Raw genomic sequence first — 26,326 nt, 5'->3', positions numbered from 1 at the left:
TGCTTTTCATGCATTTTTATGCTATATTTTCCCAAGGGTCTAATCCTACTATTTAAAAAGGGTTACATTGTTTAAATAATTAATATGTAATGATATTTTAATGTTTATTATATTTTGTTATTGTTGTTTTATATTATTACATATTATTATGTATTATATTATGTTTTTATATTTCTATATGGACCATGCCAACTTTTCTTAGATTTTAACTTGAAATTTTGTTATCTGAATTGTTATCTTGAATTCATAAATTTTTTAAATTATTTCTCATCAGCATACTGTCATTTATCTACATTATTGCCAAATGCAATTTATCTACACATATGCCAAAAATTTTCAGCAGAAACCTATGAAGACACGCAGAGTTGGAGTAAAGATGAAATTAGAGTAGAAGAGTTATTATGAATTTTGCTTTGGCAACATTTCAAAAACTGTTCTGTACCAGTGGCTTTCAAACATTTTTAGTCCATGTACTATCATTTCAAGAGAGCTTCTAGGCCAGCCATTTCTTTATTTCACACTTGCTGCACTCCTTTGGACTGGACTCCATCATGCACCTAGTCAGGTACCTCCACCTACCTTCAACTTTTCAGCTTCCATTTGCATGTTTTCTTCCTTCGTTAGATTTTAAGCTCCCTGAGGGCAGAAACTGTCTTTCTTTTCATGTTTGTATTCCCGGTGGTTAGCACAGTACCTGGCATAAAGTAGCCATTTAATAAATATTTATAGACATGAATGAATGAAGATGTTTTTCAAACACACATACACACACACCATTTTTAATGAGGATATTAGTAGAGAAAAGCAGATTTTTTTCAAACGTCCAAAGTCACATCTTTACAGTTTCACAATTGACTGAAAGATGTAGAGTATATAAGATCCCACTGTACTTATTTGTTGATTACCTAAAACCATTCTACACAGTAGAGCAAAAAACAGTCATTTAGGCTCTTTTACAGTAAGATATACTTTTCATATGTCAAGATCACTCAGGATTCTTTGGAAGATATAAACAGAAATAATATTGCTTGATGAGCCTCTCTGATGATAAACATTAGGTCAGGCATCAAAAAAGGAGATGTATGTTCACCAAAAATATTTACCAGTGTGCTAGAGGAGATGTAGTATAGCATCCAGGTTGAGGAGGGATTCCCACTGTTCTGCATAACAGTTGTTCAAAATAATTTGGGATGGTATATTAATTGTAGAAAATATTTGCTAGTTGTTACCACAACAAATTCTTTTTATAAATAATATTTTATTTTTCCCTAGTTACATGTAAAGACAATTTTTAACATTCATTTAAAAATTTTTTTGAATTCCAGATTCTCTCTCTTCATCCTTCACCTCCCCCTTCCCTAAGACAGTAAGCATTTTTGATATAGGTTATACATATTCACTCACATAGAACATTACCATAGTAGTCATATTGTGAAAGAAGACACAAACCCAAAGGAAAAAAAGAAGCACACAAAAAAAATATAGAAAGTGAAAAATAATATGCTTTGATCTGCATTCAGACTCCATCAGTTATTTCTCTGGATGTAGTTAGCATCTTTCATCATGAATCCTTTGGATTTGTCTTGGATCATTGTATTGCTGAGAATAGCTAAGTCATTCACAGTTGATCATCATAAAGAATTATTGTTACTTTTACACAATATCCTCCTGGTTCTGCTTACTTTACTTTATGTCAGTTCATATAAATCTTTCCAGGTTTTTCTAAAACCAGCCTGCTTATCATTTCTTACAGCACAGTAATATTTCATTACAATCATATACCACAACTTGTTCACCCATTCCCCAGCTAATGAGGATTCCCTCAGTTTCCAATTCTTTACCACTACAAAAAGAGCGACTATATTTTTATACAAATAGATCCTATCACCCCATTTTTATAATCTTTGCAGGATACAGACCTAATAGTAGTATTGCTAGATTAAAGGGTATGCATTGTTTTAGAGCCCTTTGGGCAAAATTCAAGTTGCTCTCCAGAATAGTTGCACCAATTCACAACTCCACCAACAGTGTATTAGAATCCCAATTTTCCCATAAACCCTCTAGCATTTATTATTTTCCTTTTCTGCCATAATAGCTAATCTGATAAATGGGAGATAGTACCTCAGAGCTGTTTTAATTTGCATCTCTCTAATCAATAGTGATTTAGAACATTTTTTCTTATGACTATAGATAGCTTTTCATTTCTTTGTCTGAAAATTGCCTTTGACGATTTATCAATTGGGGAATGACTTGTATTCTTATAAATTTGAATCAATTTTCTATGTATTTGAGAAATGAGGCCTTTCTCTCAGAGACATTTACTATAAAAATTATTATGCAGCTTTCTCCTTTCCTTCCAGTCTTGGTTGCATTGGTTTTGTTTGTGCAAAAACTTTTAAATTTAATATAATTAAAATTGTCCACTTCACATCTGGTAATGCTCTGTATCTTGTTTGGTCATAAGTTTTTCCCTTCTCCATAGACCTGACAGGTAAACTATTCCTTGCTCTCCTAATTTGTGTTATCACCCTTCATGTTTAAATCATGTACCCATTTTGATTTCACCTTAGTATATGATAAAAAATGTTGGTCTATACCTAACTTCTGCCATACTGTTTTCCAGTTTTCCCAGCAGTGTTTGTCAAGTAATGAGTTCTTGTCCCCAAAGCAGGGGTCTTTGGGTTTATCAAACACTAGATTACTATGGTCATTTACTATTGAGTCTTGTGTACCTAATCTATTTCACTAATCCACCACTATATATCTTACCCAATACCATATAGTTTTGGTGATAACAACTTTATAATACAATTTGAGATTTGGTATAGACAGGACACCTTCCTTCACATTTGTTTTCATTAATTCCCTTGATGTTCTTGACCTTTTGTTATGATTCTTATAATTGTTATGATTTTTTCTAGCTCTATAAAATAATTTTTTGGTAGTTTGTCATGGCACTAAATAAGTAAATTAATTTAGGTGGAATTGTCATCTTTATTATGTTGGCTCGGCCTGCCCGTGAATAATTTTTCCAGTTGTTTAGATCAGACTTTATTTGTGTGAAAAGTGTTTTATAATTGTATTCATATAGTTCCTGAGTTGAGCTCTTTTCTTTTGTGGTTCCTCAGATATTGAAGAAAGAGAAAGTTTAGGTGTAAATACTACTTATTTGTTTCATGGAGTTATAAAGCACATTTACTGCCCAGAAACCATTCCTTTTTCTGATAACTGTATTCCTTTTATCTCTCTCAGAGTGGGAATGAACAACAATAATTAACAGTCTTACAGCAAATATAGATTCTTGGCAGTACAGCATATGTGCAAAGTCCAAAATGGTTAAAGATTATGACCCCATGGTTCAAGCCTGGGGTCTCACTCAGGATTCAGAAGTAGAATCTTCCTAACATTAGGTATGCATGACATACTTCTCAATCGTTTATTGGAGAGTCTTTGTTTAAGATTTCTCCAACCAGCTCTACCTTACTATTGTAGTTTGGACCAATCCCACAAGAGATGTGACAAAATAGATCTGGACTAATTTAAACTGCAACCTTAAGAGAGTTGAGGGATAATTCATGTATGTGCCTATAATCGGCAGATTCTACTATTTTCTCTGTTTCCAATTTCTTTGTAGATTTGATGAAACTATTCACCATGGTTTTATAGGACCATTAAAATTAATCAGTCTACCTTTCTGTTCAGAATGTTAATTCATCAAGTTAAGTTAATTTAGTAAGCATATATTCTTAAGTGCCAGCTATGTATTGTTGAGAGATATAGAAACTAAACAGGAGTCAGCTACTACACTCAAGTAGCTTATGGGGAAGATAACACCTATTCACAAATAGCTATGTTACAAATAAGAACAAGATTAATTCTCAATCACTAAAAATTATAGAATAATTGCAATGCAGAATAGAATATGATAGGGATGTAAGAAAAATATGGGATGCCATGTGAGATCTCAGGAAAAATCATTTCCAACTGGAAAGAAAAACAATGGCTTCCTGAAAAACACTTGACACTTGAGCCAGTACTTAAAATATGGAACAAAGCTAGATTTCAAGAGGGATGCATTCAAGTGAAGTATTGGGAGGACACTGAAGGAATAAGAAATGCAAAGTCATGAAAGCCCAAAGTATAGGGTAAGTTCTAGAAAGAGTAATTAGTCAATTTTCATATAGCTCTTATGAAAGGGAATAGTGTCAGTCAGTAAACATTAAGTGCTTATTATGTGCCGAGTATTGTGTTAAGTGCTGAAGATGCAAAGAAAGGTAAAAGCCAGTCCCTGTTCTCAAGGAGCTCACAGTTTACTGGGGGAAACAATATGCAAACAACTATGTGCAAACAAGGCATATAAAGGATAAATTGAAAATAAACAGCCGAGGTAAGACACTAGCATTAAGATCAGAAAAGGCTTCCTGTAGAAGGTAGGAATTTAGCTGGGACTTGAAGGAAGCTAGGAGGCAGAGATAGGAGGATTTTGAATGTCAGGTTAAGGAGTTTGTATTATATAGTCAATAGGGAGTCATTGCACGGTTTGAGCAGAGTGGAGTCTCTTGATTATATCTCTTCATTGGGGACATTAATCAAGCAGTAGTGTGAAAAATGGATTAGTGGGAATGCTGGAAGAACAGAAGCTGGTTAGGAGGCCAGGCAAGGTGAGTAGTAATGAGGGTGTAGACTAGAGAAAGTGGTAGCACGGGAATGGAAAGAAGGGAACTAATTCAAGAAATATTGAGTGGTACAGGTAACTGGCAGAATAGTGGTGTCATTAACAGGAATGGGGAAAAACTAGACTTTCTCCTAGAAAAAACTCGATGTGAAGTAAATACAGTGACTTTGGTTTTGAGATGTTGAATTTGAGCAACATTCAGGTAGCAGTTAGAAATACATGTCTAGAGCTCGAAGCCTAAAGTTTGGGACATGGAAATATAAGTTTAGTTGAATGTACAGGAATTATCTGGCAGAAAATAGAGTGGGAAGTATGCAGATCATAGAACCAGATCGGGGGGCAGGGGAGAACAGCCTAAAGGATAGAGTTTTTGCAAAGGGATGCTAAAGAGTGAAGGACCACTAAGGAGGGCAGAGGAATAAGTTGTGAGATAACAGGAAAACCAAGAGTATCTAGTATCCCAAAGGCCAAAGCAATAGTCTTATGAAGAAAAAGGTATTCCTGTTGCAAATAAGTTAAAAAAAAATGTGAACTGAAAAAAAAGCCATTGTATTTGGCAATTAGAAGGTAGTTGACTTCAGCATAAATAGTTACAGCAGAGTGATGGGGACAAAAACCAGACGGCAAGGGATTATTAAGGAGTGAAGTTTGAAAATATTCTTCCAAGAAAACTCTCACTCAGAGAGAGGAGAAAGATATGATGTAACTCAAGTAAAGTAAAACAGTTGAGGAAAGGACTATTCTAAATTGGGGAAACCTGGCTATATTTATATGAAAACAAAAAGAAGCCAGTAGCCGGAAAGAGTGAAGGGGGCACAATTAATGGAGAGGTAGGATCATAGATCTGGAGCTGTGGAAGGGGCCTCAGAAACCATTTAGAAAGATCACTCTTCTCTAAAGTGACTTGCCCGAAACTGCACAAGTAGTAAAGCAGAAGCCAAGATTGGAATGCTGGTCTTCTGGCTTCAAAGGTCAACATTCAATCCACTCTACCTCCTATGGATATGGGATGAAGGTCTAGTTGGTGGTCTTGGTAAGGAGGTTGGTCTTTTTTCTTTCAAAAAAAATAAAGAAGGAAAGTTTATCTTTAGTCACAGAAGTTTTGAAGAAGGACATTACATAAATGAGTGTTGCATGGCTTTGTTCTTGTCAGTAAAAAATGAGAGAGGTCATTTGTTTAGTGTGGATGGGACTACCAGTGGCCCTGGGGATTTCAGAATAGAGGAAAAGACGTGGAACGTTGCTTTGGAGATTGTTAGGGGCTTTTTGTAAGAGCTGAAGAAAAGGTTTGCTCAGAAGCACAAGTCACACCTGTGGCTAGAGAACATGAATTTATAATTTAGCCCAGTATAATTTTGTGACTGCTTCCAGTAATACTCAACAGCCCTGGAGTACTCACTTAGATGCTATTTTAGGTATCCTTGGAAATTAGGAATATATATGTTAGCACAATTTCTTATCTGGAAACTCCATTCTTATGTTTTGAGTGCCCACTCTAGAAAAGTAATGAAATTCATAGCATGGGTAAAAAACTCCCCCTAGTGATGACCTTTAGAAAAGAGCCCTGCATAGATTTTAAGATGGAGTGTTTACGGCCAAAATTTTGAAATCAGTCTATTGGGGGGCTAAAGAAATTTAAATTGAGTTGAAGCCACTGGAGTAGATGCAGTCTCCAAGGGGGATGCCTTAGAATGGAAAGGCAGATCATAAAATCAAAGATTAGAACTAGAATAACTGAAAAGGGGACATTGATTCTTCCGATTAGTGAGAAAGTCAAGTTATATGGACGGAAGGTATATTACTTATGCTTTTCTTGATGGGGAAGGGGAGGAATCAAGGGAAATAAAATGTGGTAGATTTGTTTTTAAAGAAATAATTTGGTTAATCACTGTTGTAAAGTTTCTTTCTATAAAGAACAGAGTACTTGTAAAGAAGGAAAGTAGTATGATATCTAGCATTCTCTACAAAGTACTAAAATGCCATCCTGTTGGCTTGTTACAATTTAGAGAAGAAGTAGGGTAAAGTGGATAGAGAGCCAGTCTTAGCATCACTACAGCCTAGGCTCATAGTCCTTTTCTGATTTTACTTCTGTGATTCTGGCCAAGTCACATCACTTCTCAGTACCCAGGCAACTCTCTAAGACAGCAAATTGTGGAGCAAGTTGAGAATCTGCATTGGTAGGGGGAGTTGCTTCATTGGGAAGCTCCCTCCACCAATAAAAATCACAGGTCTGGAAAAAATATATAACATTAAATATTTTTTTAAAATCTTATGTCTCAGGTAACTGAGGCATAATTTATAATGTATTGTGATCTGCATTCAGAGGAAGCAGTTCCTTTACCATTAAAATCACAGATCTTTGACATATTGACAAATGCCTATTATAAAAAACATCACAGCCAGTGAATTTAGATTTAAAAATATTCTTCTTGGAGAGTATACTATAGAAATCAATTCACGCAAAATAAGCATTTTTCTTCGTAACATTTTCCACTAAAAAACAAAATTGAATTCCTCCAGCTAGTCTGGAAAATGTTTTGAAACTGTAATCTTCAAGTTGTTAAACTGTATATACCATTTATCTCAGTGATATTATTTTTAAAATGATGATGACAAAAATATACAAATACCTAATGGCACATTTGTTCCACAATTTAAACTTTTAAAGGAGGTAGCATGGTGCAGTGACAAGAGAACTACATTTTTAGTCTTAAGGACCTGGGTTTGATTATTGGCTCTGTCATTTACTACCTATATGATTTTAGCCAAATCATTTTACTGCTCTATGCCTCAATTTCTTTTTCTGTAGAATGAAGGAGTTAGATTAGATGACCTCTAAGTTCATTCTACCTCTAAATCTCTGATCCTGTGCTAATATCATATTTCTTGGCATATAATGATACATGGACCAAAAGTGGAATATTGAACTAGTATATCACCTGAGGATGGGTAAGGGAGAAGATTAGGACTATAGATGGCTCTGTTCTCTTTTTTGTGTGTTTGGAACTCTGGAGTTGAAAGGATGTCAGTTCACAGACATACCTTAGGAACCATATGTAAATATCACCATTATTTTTTTGAGTACAGGTTTTTCTATTTGTTGACACATATTTAGTCTTACTGGCTAACATCTGAGCAGTTTACAAGCTTTTACCATCCTCTAACAGACTTAGGTCAAAGTGACATATCTTATTAATATTCATATCTGCAAATGATTCAAAAAATATTTATTGTCATCTGGGGACCTCCATCAGCCATAACTGAGAAATGCTTCCAGCCCAGTTCCCTCAGTCAACATTCTGGGGAGCAGCACCTATAGAGATGCAATCTGACATCTGTTCTTGCAGATGCTGCAGCCACAGTTGTTAAAAGCCAGAAAGGAAAGTTCTTGCCACCAAAGTTCTTGGTACCATCAACTGGTTCTACATTAGAAACTGATATGATTTTATGAGTCAAAATGACATTAAAGAAGAGGCATTAACATTTGCTTTGCCCACTACATTGTAAGTACCATACGACTTTCCCATCTGACTTGCAACTGGAAACTTACATGTATTGTCTCTCGCATTAGAATGTGCACTCTCTGAGAGGAGGAACTCTCCTACTTTTCTGTTTGTCTTTTCAGTGCCTATCACAGTGCTTTGCACAGTGTTTAATCCATGCTTGCTTGCTTACTTGATTCATTCGTTCATGTTGTCTCCTACTTTAGACTGTGCAATTCTGGAGACCAGAGACTCTTGCCCTTTTTTTTCCTTCCCCAGAGTTTGGCACAGTATCCGGGACATAGTGGATGCTTAATAAATTTTTATTGAATGACTGTTAGAGCAAAAGCTTTTCAATTTAATGTAATTGAAATTATCTGTTTTATCTTTTGGAATCATCTCTATCTCTTGTTTGGTTAAGAATTCTCCCCCTAGCCATAGCTGCGAATGGTGATCTGGTTCTTTTCTAAATTTTTTTTATATAACATGACTCGTAATATCCAGGATATATAACCACTTTCAGCTTTGAAAGTGTTGGTCTAAGCCTAATCTCTGACAAGCTGCTTTTGAGTTTTCTCAGCAATTTTGTCAAATAAGTAAATGTTCCCCCAAGCGACTTGTTCTCAGTTTTTAAGATACTGGGTTATGAAGTTGTTTCTGATTCCTCCTTCTCTAGTGCTTTCCAAAGATCTTCTTTTCTGTTTTTTAACCAGTATGAAATAGTTTCATAATTATTTCCGTATGGTATAATTTGAAGTGTAAAAGTACCATTCCTCCCTTCATTCTCATTATTTCTCTTTAGTTTCTGGACCTTTTGTTCTTTCAAATTATAGTGGCACAGCTCACCATGAGCACTGAATAACATACTGCCAACTATTTAAGTCATTATTTATTTCTTTGGCATCATGTAACTATATCTGTACAAGTATTGGGTATATTTTAGTAGGTCAACTCCCAGATATTTTAAATACTTTGCAGTTATTTTTAGAAGGATTTCTTTTTCTATTTTTCTTTCCTGAATTTTGTTGTTACTATATAGAATTGCTATTGATTTTTGTGGGTTTATTTTGTATCCTGCTACTTGAGTGAAGCTGTTAAATGTCTCAAGTTACTACTTTCTTTATGGATTCTCTAGGATTTTCTTAGTTAACCATCATGTTATTAGCAAATAGGAACATTTTTTCCTCCTCTTGTTTATTATGCCTTTAATTTCTTTCTCTCGTCTCTTTCTATCACTAGCATTTGTGTAATTCTATGTCAGATAATTAGTAAATATATTTATTTATCTTTTTTGTACTTCTGTTGTTTTGTGTGTTTGCAAGAATAACTTTCTGCTCATGGCTGGATTTGGGAGTGGGAGGTTGTGCAGTAAAGCCTCATGCCTCCCTTTTGTTGAATATGCATCTTTTTTTCATTGATGATTAAGCCAAGATTTTCAGGGTACATTGTTTGGGGTTGCAGCTTAAACTCCATTGCTTTTCAGAATATACTATACCATTTTATGCTGCAATTTTTCACAAATGCAGAATAGTCCTGTAGTGTTCGAATTTATTTTCCTTCATATCAGAAAGTCTTTCTCTTGACTACTTATAAAAGTAGTTGTCATTGAAATTATTAAATTTAAATACTAGGCATCTTGAAGTTTGTAGCATATAGCTTTCCTGGTGGAAATATGTGGATTTTCTCAGTTGGTTTATATTAGGAGTTTTGGACAGCTTTCTTGTATTGTTTCCTGAGATGTGATATTCAATTTTTTTTTTATTTGTCATAGTGTTTTTATGGGAGACTTGTGACCTTTAAGTTTTCTTTGAATTCATATGTTTTATCATTGTTGTCTTTTGTTTCTTTTCTGCCAAATTTTCCTCCACTTAAGTATTTCTATGTTTTAAATCTGTTGTTCTGTCTCCTAGCATCTTCTCTTTCTAAAAGAGTGTCTAAAACATTCAGTTTTTTCTATTCTGTTAATTATGTATTTAAATTCTGCTCTAAGAGCTCCATTTTCTACATTAAAAGCTAACTTGTGACTGAAATTTATTCCTAATTTCTTGTTTTATGAATTTTATTTCTTTTGTAAATTATTCTAAAGTTACTTGTTTTTTCGTGATATTGGGTGAGCCCACAGGATTCTTTCATCAGGCTCTTTTATTTGCTAAATACATTTTGATTTCTCTTTGCAATTTTGCTTTTTTTTAGGATTCTTATTGTGGATTTTTCTAAGTTTATGCTGGGCTTTTACTGAGGCCTTTTCTCTTGATATCTTTGGTCTTTCAGACTCTTTCTTATATTCTGCATCGCTCATTCTCTTGTGTGTCCCATTTGGTTTATTAGTGCACAGATTTTTAAGATGTGTTGCAGGGTTGCCTTAGTACTTTCTCTCCTTGAGGGATATGGTGGTTGCCTGTGTCCTTGCTCTGAGTAATCTGGGGGTAACAAGCCAGACTTGTTAGCCTTCTAGCCCCATTTCTATCAAGCCTGACCCAAATGCTCCATCAGTACATTTTCAATCCATTTGATTCCTACTCCACTTTCTTCCTTACCTTCATATGGCTGAGCAAAATCTGTGTTTACTTGGAAGATGGGCAATGTGTGTCTGGGGAGGATGATTAAAGTTCTCTGGTAGTTATTCATAAGGTTTTTACCTTACCTAGCAAAGGTTGGGTTTGTCTTCTTATTTTGCATATTTAGCTATAATCACTCTACATCTAGTTCATAATTTTGTCTTTTTGAGGTTGAAGGTGTTTATAGAAAGCAATTAACCTGCCATATTACTAGGCACTTGATTTTATAATTCTTTTTAAACTATTCATTGAGATTGTCATTTTGTCATTAGAACAGCTGCAGTGGAAAAATGTCATTTCACCTAAAGATATTATGAACATTAGTAAAATTTATATCCTTTTGTTTGATAAGACAGAGAACTTTTATCCACTTGTAGGCAAACACCTTTGAGGTTTTTAGGTTTAGATGCTTCTTTCATAATATTGTCATAAGATGTCTATTAATTATTCTTGTTGAGATAAAGTAATACCATATGTGTCATATTTGTTCATGGCAAATGTTCCTTATTGCTATTCTAGATTCATTAAGTTATTAATAATAATTACCTCTATTTCATTTGGGATGCAAATATTTATATAATTTGAAAATATTTTATGGCAATATCTTTTTAAACTCAAAAATTCTTTGAAGTTTTTTGTTATGAGAAATCTAGCCTGTTGTACTGTAACTTGGAAGTGTCTACTGCTCTGTCCCTGTAATGTCATGCAATTTTGCAAAGAGCCTTCCTTTTCATAAACTTTTTTATAAAGTTGATTACTTTTGTAACAATTCAAAAACCTTTATGAAGCTCCTTATATTTCTTAATACAGGTGATTGTATGTGAAGCATGTAATATGTCCACAATGCGTGCCCTCATTTTAAACTATTGTTTATAGACCTGCATTTCTACTTCTTCAATGTCTGTTATACCTATCCTCTTCTTGCTACTCATAAAATCACCACCTTGGTTCAGGCTCTCATCCTCTCTTTCCTGAAGTGTTGCAAAGGCCTTCTTATTGATTTCCCTGCCTCAAGTTTCTCCCTACTTCAATTCATCTTCCATATACCTATCTAAAGTGATTTTTCTTAACCATATGTCTGACCTTTGCACTCCTCCTACTCAGTAAACTCTAATACATCCTATTGCCCCTAGAATAAAATATAAACTCCTTTGTTTGACTTTGAAAGCCCTTTACAACCTAGCCCTTACCTACCTTTCCAGCTTCATTATACATCCCATAATCTGCAAGCCAGCCTCCCTAAACTACTTCATATTTATTATGTATATATACACATATCTGCATTGTGTAGGGGCATGTGTGTGTATGTATGTTTTGTCTCCCAGTAGAATGTAAACTCCATAAGAGCAGGAACTTTTTCATTTGCCTTTGTATCACTAGCACCTAACATAGTGCTTTACAAATATTAGTTACTTAATAAATGCTTCTTGATTGCTGGATTACCCTGATATCAACTGCCTCCTTCAGTGAAAAATCCATTATAGCTCTCCCAAATCATATCATTTTAATTTTTAAAATCTGTTGATTATATTGAAATTTTCTCAATCATCATGGTGGCATTGAATCAAGATTTTCAAGGGAAGAAATCTTCCTTATCATTCTTAATATCAAGCATTTACAAATTAGCAAATATTTAACTTCATCTGTAGCTGCATCTACTTATACTAAAAAACAGAAAGATCTTAGTTTCTCAATTTATGTATTGAAAAAGTCTTCAGATATATTGCTAATTCTCCACTCCATGTTATCTGCAAGTGGAACAACCCAAAAGTACTTTGCTTATTATTTGCCAGACATCATTCTGAACATATCATTGACTCCAGGTTGTATTAATGTTTCTACTATTAAATGATGCTTTTTACACTTAGCAATTTTATTATAGTTTATATTATACTATAATTTATACTATATTATACTATATTATATTATACTATACTATTTTATACTATATTATACTATAATTTTATTATAGTACATGCAATCCTTCTGATATCACAGACTTAGTTTTTGGAAAAGTCTGTTTAAAAAATTGAGTAAATGCTGAGAAACTATAATGTCCAATGAATGAATGAATGAAAAGGCATTTATTAAGCACCTACTATATACAAAGCACTATGCTGAAAAGTGAATCTCTGCTTTCAAGGAGTTCCCATTCTTTTTTTAATTCTAATTTTTTATTTTTTTGTGAGGCAGTCAGGGTTAAGTGACTTGCCTAGGGGGTCACACAGCTAGTAAGTGCCAACTGTCTGAGGCCATATTTGAACTCAGGTCCTCCTGACTCCAGGGCCAGTGTTCTCTCCATGGTGCCACCTAGCTGCCCCTGGCAGTACACATTCTAATGGAGGAGATAACACATATAGGAGATGTCAGCAGCAGGTCATATGAAAAGGTCCCATTATCTTTAGGGTGCAATAGCAAAGTAGATGTTAATGTAGCCTTTGGGAAAAAAAGAAAAGATATGAGAATCCAATTTCCTCTCTTCAGGTCAGAAATGGGGGACTAGGGCAGCTAGGTGGCACAGTGAATAGAGCTCTGGCCTTGGAGTCAAGAGGACCTGAGTTCAAATCCAGCCTCAGACACTTAACACTTACCAGCTGTGTGACCCTGGGCAAGTCACTTAATCCCGATCGCCTTAACAAAAAGCAAAAAAAAAAAAAGAAAAGAACAGAAATGGGAGACTCCAAGCATGAAACAGTGCACATAATGTTGGATTAAGTTCCATGTTGTTTAGTTTTGTCCTCCGGTTTCTTTTGTTGGGGCTAGCCTGGTGTTGGGCTAGCTGCTATGGTTGATCAGACAATGACCAATACCCATCACGTGCCAGACACTGTGCTAAATGTTGGGGATAGAAGTGCAATGAATGAAATAATACCTGCTCACAAGTAAGGATCTTACATTCTAATGAGGAAGACAGGTACATTTACAATTGTGTATAGAATGGTGGAGCCTGGATGATACAGTAACAGTGTAGCCTAAGTCAACCCCACAAATCTTCCAAACCTCAAGAAAATATACCAGCCCAAGTCCTGATCAGGAAATCCAGGAAAAAACCAATAGTGGGTCATTTTTTTCAGCCCTGGTCAGCATAAGGAAAGAGATGGAGAGATCTGTGGACATTGGGAATGGGGCCTGGCCAGGAAAGGCCTCACAGAGCATTCCAGCCCAGATAAGAGCTGTGCATGGGGGCAAGAAGAAGCCCTTGATCCTGTGGAGAGGGAGCTAAACTTGTGCAGAGTAAAGGAAAGGCTGCAAACTGGCTGCTTTGTTACCCACATCTCAATTCCTGGTCATAGGATCCAAGGTTAACTGAGAAGGACCTGTACCCAGGACTGGCGTTCTAGGGTGAGGAACAGTTGCATGCCCTCAACTGTGTACTGAGAAAGGAACAAGTTCACAAGCAAGCAGCATTTGTGTGGCTTCAACTGCAGTAGAGCAGGGTCTCAATTCCAGCCTCTGACCTGTTGTGAAGCCTGCAGTAGAACAAGAATCCCGGACCAAAGGGCACCCTGCAGTTCTGTCACTCTGAACCAACAGAGTTTCCCAGTAGACTGACAGAGGCTAAATCCAGCATCAGTCTGCTGAAACTCAGATGAAGGACAAGGCCACAAGCATGTTGCTCAGACCCAAACCCAAATCAGAAACTAGCAAAGTCCAGGCCAAGTAGGCAGAAATCCAACTTTTCCTTGTTGTGTTAGACACTTTGAGAACAATGAAAGCTTTCATATCCTTGATCTGAGCTGTCTCTGATATCCTGAAATAATTCAACTCTTAGTACCCCAAGGATTCAGCAACAACACCAGCCCAAACATTTCCTCCAGCAATGTGCAGAGCCCAGATCTAGTATAAAAAGACCAAAGTCAGGAAGCAGGCTAGAAGAAGAGTTAACAAGAACAGAATCCTCATTATAAAAAGCTCTTATTGTAACAGAGACACTCAAGAAATAAACTCAGTGCTTGCCTTGTCAATGAAGGTGGGTAGGGAGGGAGGGAGAAAATTTGGAAACCAAAGTTTTAAAAACAAATGTTAAAAAACTTGTTTTAACATGCAACTGGGAAATAAGATATACAGGCAATGGGGTATAGAAATCTATCCTGCCCCACAGGAAAATAGAAGAGGAAGGGGATGGGGGGGAAGTTATACAAGGGAGTGCAGATTAGGGGAAAGGGTATTCAGAATGCACACTGTCTTGGGGTTGGGGGAGGGACAAGATGGGGAGAAAATCTGGAACTCAAAATCTTGTGGAAGTGAATGATGAAAACTAAAAATAAATTAATTAATTAAAATTTTTTTAAAGAAAAAAAAGAAACTCAGCAGAAAAGAATAACTCCAAAACCTCTATAAGCAAAACCTCAAACACACATATATACCTACACACACAGAGACCAACCACAAATTCAACTATAATTCTTGGAAGAGATGAAGCAAGAGCTAAAAAAAAAAAATTTTTTTTTTACAATTGAGATGAGTGTTAGAGGAAAAAACTGGAAAAGAAATGAGAGCTGTGGAAGAAAGAATTGGAAAGAGAATTAACAGTGTTGCACAAGAGTACAAAACCTTACCCAAGCAACCAACTCCCTGAAAATTGGAATGAACCAAGTAGAAGTTAATAACTCCATGAGATAACAAGAAATATTAAAACACAGTCAAAAGTTTGAAAAATGGAAGAAAATGTAAGCAACTTTGTGTTAAAATGACTGACCTGGAAAACAGATAAGGGTCAAAACTTCATATACAGCATCTTGAAGAGGATTTTTTGAGGCAGAGATGAGGAGGGACTTATTTCCAGCTGGGCAGTCAATGCAAAAGCATGAAGATGGAAGGTGGAATGTCATTGTTTGAAGAACAGAAGAGGGAAAGAAAGTTGCCAGGATCACAGAGTGCCTAGGGAATGACATTCAATGAGCCTTGAGATATGGGTTGAGGTTACATTATGTAGGGCTTTTAAAATCAAACAGAAAAGTTTGTATTTTATTCTATCATTATTTTATTATTTCCTTGCAATAGGGAACCCTTGGAGATTTCCCTGGAGGGAAATCACATGATCACATCTGTATTTAAGGAAAATCACTTTGGCAACATTATGTAGGATAGACTGGAGTGATGAGAAAATTGATGCAGGAGCCCAATCTGAGTGTTGCAGTAAACTAGGTGTAAGGTGATGGACACCTGAACTAAGGTGGTAAAATATCTAAGTAGAGAGAAGGGGTTGGATGCAGATGTTATGGAACTGTATATTCAGGTTAAATAGCCCTAGTTCCTTCAATTGATTCTTCTATGTATGAACTTGAGGTACTTCACTATCCTGGGTACCTTTCTTTACATATTTTCTAAGTTATATTGGGATATAATATTCCAGGTGTGATGTGACCAGAACAGAGTACAGCAGGACTCCTTGAACACTGTGTCAGTCACTAGTAATGTGCCAAGCACTTCACAAAGCACTTGGGGATATTAAGAGAGGCAAAAAAAAACAAAAAAACCCCAATCCTTGTTCTCAAAGAGCTCACTGTTTAATAGAGGAGCCAACATTAATACAACTATGTACAAATACAATATAAACAGGATACATTGTGGGGTAAATCTCAAAGGGAATGCACTAAAATTAATGCAGCCTAAGATGGCAATATCATTCTTGGCTGCCATTGCACACTGTTGGTTCCCAATAAATTTAAAGTCCACTAAAAATACCATATATTTTTCAGATGAGCTACTTTCTAGCCATTCCTCCCTGATCTTGAACTTTTGAAACTGATTTTTTGAACCCCAATATTTGACTTTAAATTTTTCCTTGTTAAATTTCATCTTATTTGATTGGGCTCAGTGTTGTAACATCTTTTTTAATTCCAGTTTTATGTAATCTGTAAGTTTGCTAAGTATACCATCAATTCCACCACCACCCCCCTCCCCAGCTTCCTAATTCCAATGGTAGAGGTAATAGTGGTTAGAACTTGTCCATCTTTGCTGTTCTTCCATTCAAGGGGACAGTAAACCCTGTATGAGTCTGAGCCTTCCTACTGTTAAAATTGAGCACTTACCACAATGCTCAAAACTTTATTAACTGGACCTTATTATACTGGATTATAAAACTTCACTGTGGCAATATCAACTTATTATTGTGTTTGTATTTTTTTCTTCTTCAAAAATGAAATCCCCATGTAGAAATAAACTCATATTTAGGATTCATATAAAGTCTGAACAAGATAGAGTGCTACTTTCTTAGGTTCCTTAGTTAGCTTATAGATCTTGAGTTCAACTTATATTATTCACATTGATCTCTGGGGAACACTGTGACTGAACGCTTACTTTTGTTGATTAGTATGTGGCAGATGATATAATGAATGAGTTCATGAATATCCAAGTCGTTGTAATTTCAAATATTTCAACTGTAAGCTTTGTAAAATTAGGACAAATAAAAATATACATAACAAGTACAATAATGTAAATAAAGTCAGCATGGTGAATTAACAAAAACTCAGTAAATAATTAGTGTAGTACTACAGTACTGCCTATTACTGTAGTATAGTACTATAGTATTGTAGTACTGACAATACTGTATAGTATTGTCAGAATTAAATGCAAGCTTCCTTTTTTGTTAACATTCGATTGATTACTTAGTGGAAGGTACTTGGGGGCATGTGATATTTCAATGTTTTACTGGGAAGTGCCTATTATGTCAAAATAAATGTATCAAATTTCAAAAAATTTTTAAAATGAGAATATGATGCTTCTGTAGTTGATACATATCTGGTTGTTTGATAAAAATCAAGTTTTTGTCTATTTGTTTTCTTTAGCTTTAAAGAAGCCCCTTTTTTCAGTTTCTCAGCATGAAAGCCGTCAAGAAAATGTACATTCTCCAACTGGAGAGCCTCATCCCCCAAATATGGCACCAGGTATGAACTTTTACTCTTATAGTTATATTTTATAACCAGTTTTGAAACTATAATGAAATCAGCTTTTTTTGAGAACTAGTAAATGTAGATAGTTTTTTTAAGGCACACCATCAGGTACCATTTACATTTTCCCATCTTCTGTTAGGATTTTAAAATGCATATTGGCTAATGGCATGATAACTCAAAGGCATGGACATTTGCTGTTCTCTTATATAAAGAACATACGTTTCTCTGATTTTTAACACTGGACACATTAGGTTACCTTTTCAATTAATGTAAATATTATTTTATATTTTGAAGCATAATTTGAACCCAATCTGAAAACTGGGTTAAAATTACTTGAATACTAAATACATCCTGACTAGACTAAATAGTAATAAATTTACAATAGGTTTTGGGGGTGTACAAAACTTGTCTTCTGTACTCATTTGGAACCACTATTTTGAAGCTTATAGGAATGTCCTTGCTTGTTTTGCAAATCAGAAGACTGAATACTTATTTAGCATATCAAATTCAGTTTTGAAAGATGACATCTACTTTGCCACTTACTGTACCACTTTATCAGATTGTGTGACAAATACTTTTGCTCATTATTTACACTTTAGCTGAAAGGCTCCTGGATCTCTAGAAACTAAGAAAGGCATGATCACTGATGAGTCAGAGAATGATGTTTTAATTTAAAGTAATTTTAAAAAATAAAACCTAGCATAGTGTCATGGTCATTACTATATACTAACAAAAGTACACAAAAGATGTTTATGATCATAGATTCATAAAATATTTTGTGCACCTCCCTTTTGCTCATAGAACACCAAAAACTTAACAGTCTCTCTTAAAATTGTTTTAAAAAATTAATGACCTCTTTATTCATCCTTCCCATTTATTTCTATTGCACATTCTTTTCTGTGAATACTTAACTTGGGCTCCATATACTCCTTAGATTTCATGGAATCCATGAATTTGGATGGGGAAAAAAATTACATCTTTGTTTTTACCAACTCCAACTGAAATTTTTAATTTCTTTCAATTATGAGTATATAGGCTTCACTAGACTGCCAAAGGAGTCCATGACACAAAGAAAGATTAAGAAACCCTGTACCGAAATATCTTTACTCCTTAATAATTACCAAGAATGAGGACAGTAGGAATTGACTAATAAATGGGCTTTTTCAGCCTTGCTTGATTACTGATGAACACCATTTCATATAGTTCTGAAAGACTTTATTGGAAAGGGCTTCACATATTTGTTCTATATACAACATTGTAATCTACTTGAAACCACTTAGTCAGAATGGCCGTATGAGATGCCATATGCACACCAGATACACAAAAGTGTTTGTTATTATTGTGTACTATTAGCATCTCAGAGTATGGTTTTAATATGCAATGAATATGACTCATCTCTTCTAGATCAGTTAGGTTTATTCATTTTCATGGCCAAATCACCTCTCAAGTAAGGGTGGCCAGCAATGAGTAAATTAAAAATTGGATGTTGGTATTGCCAATGGTTGTAGAAAGTTTTTTAGAGGAAAAGATAACTCTACCATTTAATCTTTTGGTTTTAGGAGAATTTGGGTAATCAGTGCTGTAGATGTATACTTGGTAACGAACAGCATACCAATAATGAATATCTGAAAGCGTATTTGTAGTTGGGGATAACTCAAGAAATAATAAAATGAGAAAAAAAAGAAATAATAAAATAGTAAAAAGGAAGGAAGGAAACGAGCATTTATAAGCCCTTACTATGTACCATGCTCTGTGCTAAGTACTGAGGATACAAATATAAACAAAAAGAAAGACAATCCTTACCCTCCAGGAGCTTACATTCTGATGAGGGAAGACCACACACAAAAAGGAGCCAAATAGCTGAAGGAGGTGGTCATGAGGGGTGGGAAATAGTTATGAAGACCTGGAGGGGAGTAAAGGCCAGTAGTAACTCACTTATGGATGAAAGATACAGGTCTTATAGACAGATATTCCAGGTTGAAAAGACCACAGAAGTGGTTGGATATTTCAGGACCAAGAGGCCACAGGGCTGCAAGACTCTCAAGGGAGTTCGAGGGTGAGGCAAGAAGTACGGTTATGAAGTCCAGAAGCTAGGAACAGGGCCAGGAGGAGAGAATCACATTAGTGACCAACTTCAAGGGGTCAAGTTTTTCTTAGTTCTTCTGAATCATTTAGTTGTTGTGAAATGGTGAACTTTTTCAAAGTATAAAATTAACTTTACGTTTTTACGCTACAGATTTGCATGTTAGCAACATTGGAAACCCTGACACTTTGAAGCTGATCCCTCCCAATCCTCTTCAGCGTTTAATTCCTGGCCCAAACTTGGAGAATGAAAATGAACACAAAATTCAGACAGACATGTTAAAGCAGGCTTCAAAGGATAGAGTTGGTGACTTCCATAAGATGAAACAAAGTAAGAATGAATTTGTTACAATCATTTATCATTCTTAAGTGCATTTCTTTATTAATTAGTATCTTTACAAATTTGAAGCTTAGCTTTCATTGTTATCTTCAGCAAATAACATTTTAATATCCACAGTAAGATCTTTCTTTGAGCTATGTGTTTCACTTTGGACACAGCCTCTCCTAATGTGGAGGCAGCATGGAATACTTTTTAAAAAGTTTTAGAGTAAGCATCTGAGGTCCTGGATTTAAATCCCTGCTCTGCCACTTACTACCTGTGTGACCTTGGACAAGTGATTTAACCTCTTTGACCTTGACTTTTCTTACCTGTAAAATAAGGGAGGTAGATTAAATGGTAACTGAGGTTCTTTCCAGCTCTTTATCATATTGTCTCAAATGTAGTCTGTGCCCCTACAGTTAGATCTCTTTGAAAGGAAAAAAATGTAGGTGTACACTGGGAAAAAAAATCAAATGCAGGCTGCTCTCAAATTTTATTCAAGCCAAATGTGGGGAAAAAGCTCTACCTATATGCAGACCAGTGTAGCATTATCTGAAAAGATTATGAAACTTAACAGAAAAAGATGAAATGTCAGTAGAGTCTAGTGTACATGTTGCATATTTCAGATGAGTTTTTTTTTATATTGCTTTCAGTTATTTTAACTGTGTCTTGAAGTAAGAAAGCCAAATTTTGGTGAGCTGGTGAATTTTACCTTCTTGAAAAGGTAAAAAAATTAAAGAATTCTTTGAAAATATAGTTTTGTGTTTTCCTTCAATTTAGCTCAAATGCTACTTTCTGCAAGAAGCCTTTCCTAGTTCTTTCCAGTGCTAGTGATTTTCCTCTAAAATTATCTTCAGGGCCAGCTAGGTGGAGAGAGCACCAGCCCTGGATTCTGGAGGACCTGAGTTCAAATGCAGCCTCAGACACATAACAGTCACTATCTCTGTGACCCTGGGCAAGTCACTTAACCCTGTTGCCTAAACCAAAAATAAATAAATAAATAAAATAATCTTCAATTTTCCCTGGATATGTCTTACATGTACATAGTTGTGTTTGTATGTTGTCTTCTCCATTAGAATGTAAGCTCCTTGAGGGCAAGGACTGTTTTTGCCTTTCCTTGTATCTCTAGCCCCTGGCACAATGCCTGCCCATTGTTGTTGTTATTCAGTGTTTCTGTAGCATCTGACTCTTTGTGACCTCATTTTGGGGTTTTCTAGGCAAAGATACTGGAGTAGTTTGCCATTTCCTTCTCTAGCTCATTTTACAGATGAGGAACTGAGGCAAAGAGGGTTAAATAATTTGCCCAGGGTCACACAGCTAGTAAGTGTCTGAGGCCAGATTTGAACTCAGGAAGATGAGTCCTCCTGACTCCAGACCTGACTCTATTTACCTAGGTGCCATGCCTGCCCATAGTAAGCACTTAAATGCTTGTTGACTTGACTTAAATCCTTGGGACTTTATTTTAAAATAGTATTTTAGAGTGTTAGCCTTTATGAATTTGATGTTTTAGTGATAATTACTTTTCTAGATTTCAAATCCTTGTGTAATGATTCTAATTTTCTCTGTTTTCAACAGATTTCTCTCCTTGGTATTTTAAAAATATACATGTTAGTCTTTTGCAAAATACAACGTGAAACACACATATACTCATTAGAGCTGCGACAAAACATTTGTGAGTTCCTCATGAGCCTTCATACTTACAACTTAACATCACAAAATAAATACTTAATATACTTTGGAGAGCAGAATTTTGTCTTTATAAATATGTGAATTTACAAAAAACAGTATTAAAAATATCCCTTATTTGATCTTCCTTTTTCCCACTGTTACCCTCAGGTATTTATGGTTGCCTACTTTGCCTTGTCTCAGTATTATATTTGGTAATTATATACAAAAATAATGGTTAGTTACTATATAGTAAAGCATTTCCTTAAACCTTCATGTTTGACTAAGTGGAAAACATAGTCACCCTCTAGGTAGACAAATAATAATTGGATAACAAAATATAATATTTCATTTTGTTTCTTTTTATTATTTTCTGTAAATATATCCTTCTTAATAAACCCTGTTGCTGTCTTCATATTGATTTATGGTTTTGTTTTTTAGTAACCAGGGGTTAGGAATTGGACCTCTGATTTCACTGGTATAGGGAACTCTCTGGTAAGGACATTTCTTCTCCTAAAGTAGGTTAGCACCTTCTTTACCAAATTAGCTCCTTACACAGTTGCCTTTGTTATGTATTTGATTGTTTAACCATGAGTATAGTTTTTCTTTTTTGTCTCTTTTTGAAGAGATAACATATACAAATATTTTAAAATTATCATCTTTGACTAAAGTGTTACTGAAAAGCATAAGCTACATTTTATTTTGAAATATTTCAGATAAACTGGTTTTTATCTATTTGTTCTTAAGACTGTATTATGATTTTAAAATATTTTAAGTCTTGTGAGAAGCTAAAGAATATTTTTATAAACTAAAGGACTGGTCAATTGATGTCATTCAGGTCTTGTTTTATGTGTATGAAAAAAAATTCTTATAAAATAATTTAAGAGCAGAAGCCTTTATTTTTATAGACTTAAGGAACAACAAAATTGTTGCAATAATTTAGCTTTGTCCATAGAAACACACTAAAAATTTGCATATAATAAAATCTTAGACTTAAATAATTCTGAATTTGTGTTAATTTATTGTTATTTTATAATAATAGAGGCATATGCCACTTACACTTGCCCTGATCCTACCTTATTTCACAGTGTTAGCCTTTATGAGTTTGATGTTTTAGTGATAATTACTTTTCTAGATTTAAATCCTTGTGTAATGATTCTAATTTTCATCAGTTCTTTGCTAAGCCCTAGAGCCAAAACTTACCCAGTCTTGGTACTCACAAAGGAAACACCAAGGAAAGGTAAACACAAAGGAAAAGAGAACAGAAACAAAACATTTTAAGATTTTTTTTTAACTTTTTAACGTATTTATCTGCAAGTTCAGTGTCACTCTCCCTTTCTTGATCTTACTTCTCTAGTCTTGTAAAGAAAAGGGGTGTGGAGGAAGGAGAATTAGGAGAATTTGGCTTTGAAAATTCCATGCTCCAGTGTTAATCTATTCTCCTCCCCGTTTCACGTGTTGCTATAGGGGTTTAGTATTTGTTCACTGTTCAGTAGCTCTGGGGAAATGGGTTACCTACCCCAGTTGTGGAAAATAGATTCTTTCTTTTCTTTTTTTTTTTTTTTTTAAGACCAAACCAGGGCAGCTAAATGGAGCAGTGGTTAGAGCTCAGGCCTTGGAGTCAGGAGGACCTAAGTTCAAATGTAGCCTCTTACTTGCTGTGTGATCCTGGGCAAGCCACTTAAGCCCGATTGCCTCACCAAAAAGAAAAAAAAAAAAGACCAAACTATTAGAACAAACTTAACTAGATGGCTAAGGGTTCCTGAGGAGGGAAGAGTTCTTCCCTTCTCTATGATGCTGAATTCTTTTTTTTTCCTTATGCCCACCGACATTCAAGCCTCTCCCTGTGTAACCTCCTCCTTCCTTGCCTCCCAGACCCATTGGTTTTCAGCCATAAATTTCACAGTTTCCTTTGATTACTTGCTCTGTGAGATCACTACATTGTGTGTCTGGTAGTATATCCATATATCATTTTAATGCTTGCTTTCATTCAAGCAGCATCACCTGGCTCCAATTTTGTTAATCATGTCAGGTCTCTGTGTCCTAAGCTAATTGGGGATACACTTATCAGATCCTCTTCTGATTTCCTCTTTGAGTTTTAAAAACATATACAGCTAGGCCTTACTTATCTGACTTGTTAATCAGTATTGATAGTTGATCTGGTAACATGATGTAGTGGATAAAGTGCAGGATTTGGAATGAATAAGACCTAGGTTCAAATCTCCCCTCTGACATTTAATAGCTTTGTGACTATAGGCAAGTTGCTTAACAGTCTCTGAGTCTCAGACCACTCTAAGGCTTTTGGGTTATGGGTAGCTCGTGGTCTATGTTTTTGAGAACACCAAGGAAATGATAGATGCTTGACAGATTTAACTCATGTCCAGTTAATGTCTGGTCCCAATCAATCCAGATATGAAATCCCATGGTAGTTCTAAAATGCCATATTATCTGGATTCTAAATGCATCATCTTTTGCTATTTTCTAACTGAATAGTGAAACCTTGGAGTAGTGGGGGAAAATTATGTCTTCATTTTCACTAACTTCTAACTGAAATTTAACATTTCCTTCCATTATGGGTGTGGGCAACACACACACACACACACACAAGCATACTCTCTCTTTCTCTCTCCCTCTCTCTCTCTTTTTCTTTCTTTCTTTCTCTCCCCCCCTCACATTTTTAAATGTCCAAGTAGATTTCAGGGTAATTGATTATGATATCCTAAAGAAATAAAGAGATCTGCTCAAGATAAACAAGTACTTTCATTTTATGGAAACACAATATGAAGAATTTTATTATTCTATCATTTCCAAATCAAGAAATACATTCTTGATGTGTTACCTTAAATTCTCATTTCTGGTATTCTCCCTGGGGGCAAAATGTTGTTTTGGACAATTTTCATTCAGGCCTACAATTAGAAACCTTCCCAGAAGAATATGTTGTTGAGCATGTTGTTTACTTCTTCAGATTTTAAAGTAGTAAAAAATACAGCCTGGTTTGTTTTTGAAATATGAAGGATTTTTGCAATAACAGGACTCCATCCTGTTAGAGGGCTGGGCTTGGGAAGGGTAGCTACAAAAAGTAAATAAAATTTCCACTGAAGGATTCAATAAATATTTTAAAATCATTTGTTATATGAAAAATAACATAAAAACAAGTGCTCAAAATAAAAATACTGTATTGAAAACTGTATTCTCTTTAGGCTAAATCTATGTAAAAGGAAGATATTCCCCAAGAGGCAGAGTATTGGATTAAGTACAGAGTTCTGGATTAAGATAAAACCTGGATTTGAGTGTCTGGTCTGCCCCTTTACTATCTGTGTAATTGTAGGCAAATCACTTAACCTTTCAGAACCTTAAGTACCTCATTTGCAAAATGTTGAAGTTTGATCAGATCTGGAGTTCTTAACCTAGGATCCACAGGCTACTTCCCCAAGGGTGAATCATGGGTAGATTTCAGGGGCTTTGTGAATCTGGATTAGGGAGAAAAAAAATTACATCTTCATTTTTACCAACCTCTAATTGAAATTTAGCATTTCCTTCAGTTATGAATGTAGGCAACAAACATTTCCGAAAAAGGCTCTATAGGCTTCACCAGCCTGCCAAAGAGGTCCACGACACCAAAAAAAACAAACAAACAAACCATACTAGATGATCTCTGAGGCCTTCCCCAACTTTAAATCTCTAATTCTAAGTGAAGAGAAAGGATATTTGGAGCAAATATGATCTGTGACCTGGGTAACAGAACACCATTGACCTCCAGTGAGCTAGAGCTTACCTGTTGGTAGGACTTTCTCTGATACCACTGTAACATTGACACAGGAAAGAAGAGGCCGGAGTAATCAAGGACTGGGCTGGGCTGGGGGTGGGGGTGAGGGTGGGTTTGGTGAGAGGGTTGGAGAATTGGACAGTTAGAGACATTGAAGCATTGTTAGAGGTAAGAGAAGTATAGTCTACTAGAGAGGTGTTAATTAAACAGGCTGTAGCTAATGGCCAAAGTCCAGCACAGCAAGAAGGCTAATGAAGTAGATGGGTTAAAGGCTGAAAGCATCTACTAGCTGGGAGTGGGTGGGGGGGTTGGTATGAAAGGTGAAGAGTGCATCAGGGTGTTGAAGGAAAAAAATAAATTGTATTGGAGAATCCAGAGATGGGATAGCGATTTGTAATAGTGAGGTCCTTTGGTATGTCCTTGTTGATGAGTGGACATGTGAGCGGAGCGAGGAAGGATGAATTTGATCATGGGGAGGGGGGTGTCATGTTCACCCTTTCTTTTAAAACCTGGTGATGATAAGAGGTAAAGTCTCTTAACACCCCTCATTCAAGTGATGATTTACAGGGGTGGGGAACCGAGGTCCTTGGGTGCAGCCTTTTGACGGAACAAATCCTTTTATGAAGGGGATTTGTTCTGTGAAGTTTGGATTCAGTCAAAGGGCTGCACTTGAGGACCTAGAGGGCCACTGGGGGCCTTGAGGCTGAAGGTTCTCTTACCCCTGGATAACATTATAAATCCACAGATGTCTGGAATTAGGTCCGGATGAAAGCGGAGGTGCAGGCTCCATTGATTCTAGTATAGCAGTTATTGTGAATACAAAATTAGAAGTGTTTAAGACCATTAAGTACAATACAGTAGCATGGTCTCCAGAGTTCTTGCC

General features: G+C 35.6%; 1 protein-coding gene across 4 annotated transcripts in view; it reads left to right on the top strand.

The window, feature by feature from the left end:
- Positions 1 to 26,326, top strand: part of CASC4 (cancer susceptibility 4) — an 84,667-nt gene that overhangs the window by 43,650 nt on the left and 14,691 nt on the right. For 3 of the 4 annotated variants that reach the window (XM_027870106.1, XM_027870107.1, XM_027870105.1), the window contains 2 exons: positions 17,507 to 17,605; positions 19,848 to 20,024. In XM_027870106.1, coding sequence (XP_027725907.1) covers positions 17,507 to 17,605; positions 19,848 to 20,024 — 276 coding nt within the window. Of the gene's footprint in view, positions 1 to 17,506; positions 17,606 to 19,847; positions 20,025 to 21,587; positions 22,267 to 26,326 lie in introns of those variants that run through there. The other variant, XM_027870108.1, reaches the window with a different exon arrangement.

Source organism: Vombatus ursinus, unplaced genomic scaffold (assembly GCF_900497805.2).
Source record: "Vombatus ursinus unplaced genomic scaffold, bare-nosed wombat genome assembly UNPS02014794.1, whole genome shotgun sequence".
In the NCBI taxonomy this organism is placed as follows: domain Eukaryota; kingdom Metazoa; phylum Chordata; class Mammalia; order Diprotodontia; family Vombatidae; genus Vombatus; species Vombatus ursinus.
This window is presented reverse-complemented; position numbering and strand designations above follow the sequence as displayed.